The 10,039-nt window shown below is 41.3% G+C and overlaps 1 protein-coding gene across 1 annotated transcript; it reads left to right on the forward strand.

Moving 5' to 3' along the window:
• The first annotated feature begins 250 nt into the window (after window positions 1-250).
• LOC137760506 (PRAME family member 12-like) lies at window positions 251-3,156 on the forward strand. Its single transcript, XM_068537496.1, has 3 exons — window positions 251-537; window positions 989-1,561; window positions 2,583-3,156. The coding sequence occupies exons 1-3, from the start codon at window positions 251-253 to the stop codon at window positions 3,154-3,156; spliced, it is 1,434 nt and encodes a 477-aa protein (XP_068393597.1).
• The last annotated feature ends 6,883 nt before the right edge of the window (window positions 3,157-10,039 follow it).

Genomic DNA, 10,039 nt, shown 5'->3' on the forward strand with positions numbered 1-10,039 from the left:
GATGGACTAGTGGTTGCCTTTCCTTTTCCTCGGTACTTGGGAGATACTTGTTCTGCTGCCAGTAGGGAAAGAGTTATGGCTTTGTGCCCACTGAACCTAGAGTGGAATTGGGGAAAATTGAGGCTCTTCTACCACTGTGCTAAGTCCCTCTGAAGGGTGGGGAGACAATGGAGGCTTGCTCATGCTTGGCATGAAAAGGATGTCTTGTTCTCTGATGGCTTCCACAGGTTTCCTTTTGGAAAAGATCAGAATGAGTATCTGGAATCCACCCAGACTCCTGGACCTGGTGGGAATGAGCCTGCTGAGGGATGAGGCCTTGGCCTTTGCTGCTCTGGGGGATCTACCAACAGAGTTCTTCCCACCACTGTTCATGGAGGCCTTTCATGGGAGACGCAGTGAGACCCTGAAGGCCATGGTGCAAGCCTGGCCCTTTGTCCGCCTACCTCTGGGAGGCCTGATGGAGATGCCTCATGTGGGGACCTTACAAGCAGTGTTGGATGGGCTTGATGTCCTGCTTGCCCAGAAGGATTACCCCAGGTGAGTCTGCCAGGTAGGCTGGTAGGGTCCTAGGCATTGTTGAAGAGACAGCTGGTGTCATAAGAGTAGATAGCCAAGGGATGGACCAGAGGCTTCTGATGATGCCAAGGAAGAAGCTCAGAGGCCTTGGACATTGCTGAGCTCACTTCGGGAAATGCCTTCTGGAAGTGTAGGAGTGCCTAAAGTACAGGGGAGCCTGAAAAAACATGCCCCCACAGCCTTCTAGTGATGATTAAAGGTACCAGAAGTAGAAAACCAGAAAGAATGGAAGGGGGAAAGGAGACGGAGGAAAGAAAGGCAGAGAGGGAAGAAGAGGGCAAGGCAGCAGGTGATGTCAGGAATGTGAAGTAAAAGCACATGTGGGAAATGAGTGTTGCCTAAATTCTGAGACTGTGGTTTCATTATGTGTGGATCTTAAACCATCGCTGCTAATCTGCTGTTTCCCCCACAGGAGGTGCAAACTGCGGGTGCTGGATTTAAGGAATACTGGCCAGGACTTCTGGAGCATGTGGTCTGGATCCAATGTCCATGTGTCCTCAAGCTCATCGATGGCACCAGTGGCTAAGGACAGGTCAAGGACAGAGCAGCCCTTGGCTCCCTTGGAGGTGTTTATAGAACTTTGCCTCAATGAAGGGACCATGGATGAATTCTTTATCTACCTCATGCAGTGGGTGGAGAAGAGAAAAGTTTCCATACACCTGTGCTGTAAGAAGCTGAAAATTGTTACCATGTCCATGGAAAATATTATGATGGTCCTGAGTATGGTGCAGCTGGACTGTATCCAGGAGGTACAAGTGAATTGCACCTGGCATCTGTCCACGCTGGCCATGTTTGCTCCTCTCCTGGGCCAGATGGGTAATGTGCAGAGACTCCTTCTCTCCCACATCCATGTGCCTGCGCTTGAGGAACAGGAGGAGCAGCACGTCATCCAAATTACCTCTCAGTTCCTCAGGCTGCACCACCTCCAGGATATCCGTATGGAATCTCCCTCCTTCCTCCAAGGTTGCCTGGACAAGATGCTCAGGTGAGGATGGCACCACTGACCGAGTAACAGAGAACACAACACTAGAATGTCACACGCATTGTTTCCTTTGTTGCTCTATCCTGAAGTGTGGCATCACATAACCACACAAATCAAGGTAGAGGGACGAAGTGCGATAGAGGCTCTGGAAAGGGACACCATGCTAGGAAGCTATAGATTGGACGGTTCAGATGTATCAGAGTGTTTGTGATTTCTTTCTCAGGAAGAGATGTCTTTGTTCAGGTGACTTTAAAAAAAAACAGGTAAGAGGGCACTGAAGAGGGGAAACAACCTCAGACCTGAGTATTTCTAGAGAAGCTCTGTGCTCAACTGTTTTGTGACCACAGTGAGCCTGTCTCAAACTCCCCATCTGTAAAATGTTGTTTGTGCTCCAGATAAGGTAATTAATATATGGGAAATGCATGATGCTGATGGTAAGGAATGGGGAGCCAAAAGCAAAATAAAAAGTGGTAGGTGGTTTGCAGATGATGCAGGGATGTAACTGAGCCCCTGCAGACTGGAAACCCCAGTTGATGATGTGGGATCTTGTCCAGGTTGGTTCTCTGTGCATGTCTCCCTCCAGCCTCATCTGGCCCAGAGATATGGGCACCTGGGGCTCAAGTAGTGAGCTAAAGGCACCCTGATTTGAGAGTATTTTTTTGTTTGTTTTGACTCTAAATATGAAAATTCAGTGATGCCCACTCTTGATTGAGACTCTGTGCTAGGCTCTCCTCTGAGCATGTTCTAGTGAATTCCACTATTTTCGTTCATCCGCAAAAGGAAGTGGAGCATGTTGTACCCTGCTTGACTGATGAGGAAAGAGAGCTTTCAAGATTCTGTGTATTTATCTCAACCAAACAAACAAGATGACAGGGGTCAGGCTAAAATGAAATTGGGCTTTCTGGGTATTGATTGTTATCAGATGGTCAAAATGACCTTGGCCTTGGGTAAATCACTTATCTTCCACCTTGAGGTCACCTTCCACCCCAGTTTCCAAGACCTAATTCCTCAGTTTCTCTCCCAGGTGCCTGAAGACTCCCTTGGAGAACCTCGCAATAACTCACTGTCTGATTACAGAATCAGACTTGAAACATCTGTCTCAGTGCCTGAACATCAGTCAGCTAAAGGGCCTGGATCTGAGTGGTGTCACACTGACTGACTTTAGTCCTGAGCTCCTCCAAGTTCTGCTGGAGAAAGTTGCAGCCACGCTCCAGGAACTGGACTTAAATCTGTGTGGAATCATGGACTATCAACTTGAGGCCATCCTGCCTGCCCTGAGCCACTGCTCCCAGCTCAGGACCTTCAGCATGTGTGGGAACCTCCTCTCCATGGCCATCATGGAGAAGCTGCTGCGTCATACTGATGGACTGCCCAGTTTAATTCTAGAGCTGTATCCTGCCCCAAGGGAGAGTTACAGCTCTCAGAGAATTCTACACCTAGGGAGACTTGCCCAGCTTCAGGCTGAGCTGATTGAGATTATGAGGAACTTAGGAAGGCCCAGAACCATCTGGATTAGCTCTAGCCCCTGTCCTCGCTGGGGCAATGAGATATTCTGTCATGAGAAGACCATTATGTACTGCTGTTTTGTCCCTCCCTAGTTGGTTGCCTCTATGAAAAGCTTTCTTCTGGGCACTGGAAACTGAAACCTAGGATATAGGTGCATTGTGAAGAGAACACAGACCTATGGTTTCAGGCATCTGCTCAATGTGAACATGAAAAGGAAAGGTGATCCAGCAGGGGTACAAGATTGAAGGGGAAAAGTTGACTCAAGGAGTTGATGGGAAATTCAGTGTGTTGGTGCTCCAGGGATGGAGTGGATATAGGGGTGGAGGAACCTTAAGCAAATGCCTCGGTTACCTTGCAAAAGGAAGATAATGATACAAACCGAGCTCACTAGACATTTGTAAGTTCCAATGAGATAATGCACTTGAGGGCTTGGCCCTGGAGCTAGCATACACTAAGAGATAATTAAATGAGTCTTTCCCTTCTTTTTCTCTCCTAGTGGAAACCTCAGTATCTACATTCCTCTAGCTTACCCTCTATTCCTTACAACAGGATGGAGAGCAAACCCAGGGCCTGAAATGGGTCTCACCTTTCACATGTGGACACCAATGAATCATGATTCACTCAAGCTGCTCTAGCAGCCAGTGCAGGGAGGAGGAAGGGAGGGCACAGGAGAGATTGGATTCATCTCTAGTGATAGACATTCTGAGCCTTAGGTCTCCTAGGCCACCAGCTGGTAGATCAGAGACAGGAGGATATAAATCAGTTTTGTAAGCAGGACTGTATACGTCAGTACTTTTTAAAAATTTTGCTGTCCTGTTAATACTAGTTGAGTTTAAATATTTGCACATTTTTATGAATATTAAATACACGAAATTTCTTTGAAAATTATAGAGGTAATTTAATACTTGTAAAGAATGCATGTGGATTTTTTAAAAAATGTTGAACTTCCTTTGGCATCTCAAGACAAATAAGACATGAAAGCTGATTTTAAAGATCAATGAATGAGATTTTTTCTCCTTTAAAAATATTTAGAATAATAAAATTTTAGAACTAGGATTACAATTATATTTTTTAAAGTAGGCTTTATTTTTTAGAGCAGTTTTATTAGATTCACAGTGAAATTGAGCAGAAAGTACAGAGAGTTCCCATTTGTCTCTTGCCCCCACGTGTACAGCCTCCATGGATATCCAAATCTCCCACCAGAAGAGTACATTTCTTACAATTCATGAATCTACATTGAGACACCCTTATCAACCAAACTTCATAGTTTACACCAAGGTTCACTCTAAGGGTTGTACGTTCTATGGATTTTGGCAAATATACAGTTGTATGTATCTACTAGTGTAGTATCATATGGAGTATTTTCACTGTCCTAACTTATAAGAACCTGCTGTATAGCACAGGGAACTCTACTCAATACTCTGCAATGGCCTATATGGGAAACAAATCTAAAAAAAAAAAAAGAGAGAGAGAGTGGATATATGTATATGTATAACTGATTCACTTTGCTGTACACCTGAAACTAACACAACATTGTAAATCAACTATACTCCAATAAAAATTTTTTTAAAAAATCCTCTTTGCTCTGCCTATTTATCTTTTCCACCCCCAAGTCCCTGGCCACCACTGATATTTTTGCTTTCCCCAGAGCTTTGCCTTTTGCAAAATGTCATATAGAGTTACAGATGTAGGAAACAACGTTATGGTTTCCAGGGTGGAAAGGTGGGGGAGGGATAAATTGGGAGACTGGGATTGACATATACACACTACTATATATAAAATAGATAACTTGTAAGAACCCACTTTATAGCACAGGGAACTCTACTCAATACTCTGTAATGACCTATAAGGGAAAAGAATATAAAAAAGAATGGATATATGTAAATGTAGAACTGATTCACTTTGCTGTACAGCAGAAAGTAACACAACATTGTAAATCATCTATGTTCCAATAAAAATTTTTAAAAAATAAAAAATGTCATATTTCTGGAATCATACAGTATGTAGCCTTTTCAGATTGACTTCCTTCACTTAGTAATAAATGTTTAAGTTTCCTCCATGTCTTTTCATGTTTTGATCACATTCCTTGTCTGAATACACCACAGTTTATTTGCTCACTCATATACTGAAGGACAGCTTTGTTGCTTCTTTGGTTTGCTGCTAAAATCATCTGTGTGCATGTTTGGTTTGGACGTAAGTTTCCAACTCATTTGGGTAGATACCAAGGAACGAGGCTGCTGGATCGTATGAAAAGGGTACGTATTAAAATTTTTTCTGTTGACAAACTTACCTGTTAGACAATGATGAAATAAAATTTATATTTTAAGGCAGGACAAGAAAAAAATTAAACATAAAAGTCTCTCTATGTGTTTGTTTGGGCCTCCTGCCTACCTAATATGCAATGAGCTCCTCAAAGATGGGAGTGCCTGCTCAACATTAAAGATCAATTTTTTTTTCTTCTGATGCTAGCAATGTAACTTCTTAAAAGAATAGTGTTCTTTCCCAGCTCTGTAGGGGTTCATGGTGACTTGCTGCTCACTTTGTATGTGCTTACCTGGACTATGTATCCTTGGTGAACTTTATGTAAAATATCAGGATGTCATTTTGATGTATGATCCTTTGACTCAAAAATGTATATTACTATGGCTTTGACTTCTAACACATGGAACAGTTCCCAGGGCTTTTTGAGAATCTGCTTCCTGAGTTATAATCCTCAGTTTGGCTCAAATAAAATTCCCTTTTTTTTCTTCTTAACTTGAGAGTTAATTGAATTTTCATCAACAACATTAATAGTTTCATAAAGTGCAGGAACTGTGTCTCTATCACCCTGTGGTCCTGCAGCTGAACAAGAAGGCTGGTGTGGCAGTAAATGCTTATAACTGTGGGTGCATGGACATATTTAACAACAGTTTATAGCCAAACGTTATTTTGCACTGAAATGCACATTTGGGGAAAGTCAACACTAGCTGTCTACCAATTACATAAATAAATTGGATATGGAAGAAATAGCACTTGTGGTCAATGCATTTGTACATATAAGTTGTACTTGAAAGTGTAACTGAGCAGAACCCTATGGGCCCTTCCCAGGACAGACTCCCCCTCATGTTCTGCACCTGCCTCTTGTTTATAGAAAACCTTTATCCTCCTAGGTCTATCCTGAGTTCCAAAGAATAAACAGAAAATATGACAAAATGCGGAAACAAAGGAAAATAATCAAGCAGGACAAAATAATAATAGCGTAGCCATTAAACAAATTCAAAGACCTTTAGTTCCTCCTCAAGGGCTATAGATAACATTCTGAGCCATATCCTTGAGCTACTTTGAAAACACTGAATGAAGTGAACTCCAGGCTGACTACAAGCACATAGAGACCAGAGGGGTTGGAAGCAGAAGCTTGATGATATTTATTCCTGATTACATCATCACCAACAACCAGAAGAATGTCCATGAGCTGATCACACACCCTACAACACTCTCTCTCACCCTGTCTTTAAAAATCTTTTCCTGAAAGTCATCAGGGAATTTGGGCCTTTTGAGCAATAGTTGCCCCTGTTCTTTGCTTGGTGCCTGCAATAAATGCTACACTTTCCTTCATCACTCTCAGTATCAGTAGATTGGTTTCACTGCACGCAGATCAGTGGACCCGAGTTTGGTTCAGTAACAAAAGAAACCTTCATTTGTTTCCCATACTTTTGTTGGTTTTGCCCAAGTAAGACAGGACTATACTCTCAATGTAAAACATCCCAAAAACACAGATAGAAGAAATATCTCCCCTGAACTTCCTCTTCATCCCAGGCCCCTCTCCAGAGAGTTCAGTTTAGTGTACTTTCCAGACTTCTCTCTGACTTTCTGTACATTTATTTTTGCATGTGCTAACATCTGGTTCAACTTCCCTTATAGAAATGGTGTCTTAGTGATTCAGATCATCTTGCTTTTTTACATTTAAGGGTGGGTCTTAAGGATCAGTCCTCATTCATATCAGTGGGCATATAGTAGTCCATAAAATGAATGGCCCACATTTTAATACTTTGCCTCCTTATGTAAATTTAGGTTGTTCCAATGTTTTGTTGTTCTTGCCAACCATAGAGTAATAAAAATCCTTGTACTCCCCAAAGCTTCTCTTTGGTTTCTCAGTGCTTTCTCCCTGTATATAGCCCTGTTGTTCCTGAATTATCCATTTCATCCTCTTGGAAGATAATTTTCATCAACTTATGTCAAGCTCACCACTATATTCTATTTTTTTTAATTAGCAAAAAGGGGGAAAAGAAAATGTCACTGGATTTCAAATCATCCTCCAGTGCTTCTATCAGTAGGCTGAGCTGCTTTACTTTTTTTTTTTTTTAATTGAGATATAGTTGAAGTACAATGTTATATAAGTTTCAGGTGTACAACATACTGAATCACAATTTTTAAAGTTTATACTAGTTTTATAGTTATTATGATAAAATATTGGCTATATTCTCTGTGCTGTACAATATATACTCCTAGCTTATTTATTTTATACATCGTACTTAGTATCTCTTAATCCCCTAACCCTATCTTACCCCTCTCCCTTCCCTCTCCCTACTGGTAAACACTAGTTTGTTCTCTATATCTGTGAGTCTGTTTCTCTTTTGTTATATTTACTAGTTTATTTTATTTTTCAGATTCCACATATAAGTGATGTCATACAGTATTTATATTTTCTGTCTGACATTTCATTATACATAATACACTCCAAGTCCATCCATGTTGTTGCAAATGTTAAAATTTCATTCTTTTTTATGACTGAGTAGTAGTCCATTGTGTGTGTGGAATATACCACTTCTTTATCCATTCAACTGTTGATGGACAGTTAGGCTGCTTCCATATCTTGGCTTTTTAAATAATGCTGCTATGCACATTGGGATATATGTATCTTTTAGAATTATTGTACTTGGGGTTTTTAGGTATATTCCCAGTAGTGAAATTGCTGAGTCATATGATAGTTATATTTTTAGTTTTTAGAGAAACCTCTGTCCTGTTTTCCACAGTGGCTGCACCAATTCACATTCCCACCTACAGTGTATGAGAGTTCCCTTTTCTCCACCCCTGGCCGACATTTGAGATCTGTGGTTTTTTTGATGACCATCCTTCTGACAGGTGTGAAGTGATATCTCATTGTGTTTTTTATTTGCATTTCCCTGATGATTAACAACACTGAACATCTTTCATTGTGACTGTTGGCCATCTGTGTGTCTTCTTTGGAAAAATGTCTATTCAGGTCTTCTGCCCATTTTTTTTTTTTGCTGTTGAGTTGTATCAGCTGTTTATATATTATTTTGGATATTATCTCCTTATTGGTCATATCATTTGCAAATATTTTCTCCCATTCTGCAGGTTGTCTTTTTATTTTGTCCATGGTTTCCTTTGCTGTGCAAAAGCTTTTAAGTTTAATTAGGGCACATTTGTTTATTTTTGCTCTTGTTTCCTTTGCTTTAGGAGACATATCAAAAAAAATATTGCTATGATTTGTGCCAAAGTGTGTTCCACCTAAGTTTTCTTCTGGAAGTTTTGTGGTTTTTGGCCTTACATTTAGGTCTTCAATCCACTTTTTGTTTATTTTTGTATATGGTGTTATAAAATGTTCTAATTTCATTCTTTTACATGTAGGTGTCCAATTTTACCAGCACCAATTATTGAAGAGATTGTCTTTTCTCCACTGTATATTCTTGCCTCCTTTGTCATAGATTAATTGACCATAAGTGTGTTGGGTTTTTTCTGTGCTCTCTATTCTGTTCCATATTTTTAGGTTTCTGGGTTTGTTTGTTTGTTTTGCCAGTACCATATTGTTTTGATTAGTGTAGCTGTGCAATGTAGTCTAAAGCAGCAGCATGATACCTCCAGCTCTGTTCTTCTTTCTCAAGATTGTTTTGGCTATTTGTGGTCTTTTTCTGTTTCTGTACAAATTTTAAAATAATTCTAGTGCTCTGAAAAATGCTATTGTTATTTTGATAGGAGTTGCACTGAATTCCTAGATTGCCTTGGGAAGTATGGTCATTTTAACAATATTGATTCTTCTAATCCATGAACATGGTATATCTTTACATCTGTTTGTGTCAGTTTCTGGCTGGAGACCCAAGATCTTCTGGACAACTGGGCAAGGGGTGAAGCCCAGAGGTAGCCAGATGAGAGCGGATAGGACACTGGACTAGGGACAGGCCTTGGAAGAGCAAAAGCTTAGAAGAAGACCAAAAGTGTTACTGAGTGAGGAATGTCTAATTCAATCCCCTTTGGAATGGTGTCAGATTGCTGGGGTTATGGAAATAGAGCTGGAACTGGAGAGCAGTTGGCCTCAGGGTGGACCTAAAGCTCTTCTCCAGAACCTTCCATCAGAGGAGCATTCATGTTTATGCAGGAGAGCACACTGGGCTGTGTCTGGGTTAGTTGTCAACCACATCCTGGGTCCTGGGCTCTGAGTCACCTTGGTGCAGTTTCCTCTCTTCAATGGACAGAGGCTGGTATGAGGCGCTCCTGAAAAAAGAGGTGGCATCAGAATACTGCACAGGGGGTCAATGATGCTAACAGGAATGGAGGATGGGAGTTTGGGGCTGACTCATCCCTGAGGACAATGTTGCAGCATCCCAGCACTCTTCATGTGTCCACTTTTCCAAAGTCTGAAGAACTGTGTCCTGAGAACATGGATGAGAAGTGTTCTGAGGTGGCCTCAATGACTGTGCACAGTGAGATCTAGGGGTGCTGAGGATGAAATTTCAGTTATAGAGACGAGGATCTGTGCTTCTATTAATAAGTTCAGGGGACATAATTTACTTCCCAAGACCAGTGACTTTTGTTGAATTGCTGTTTTTGACCACAAAAACAGGAGGGAATGTGTGTCCCAAGAGTAATCCACAATAATAAAATTGCAGTGCAGGTGACCAGTTCAGGCACCACCAGGCTAGGTGTATGGTTCTGGGTCAGAGCCAAGGGATTGGAACAGAGTCTCTTGAGTCCCAC

The sequence above is a fragment of the Eschrichtius robustus genome, chromosome 3 (assembly GCF_028021215.1).
Source record: "Eschrichtius robustus isolate mEscRob2 chromosome 3, mEscRob2.pri, whole genome shotgun sequence".
Taxonomy (NCBI): domain Eukaryota; kingdom Metazoa; phylum Chordata; class Mammalia; order Artiodactyla; family Eschrichtiidae; genus Eschrichtius; species Eschrichtius robustus.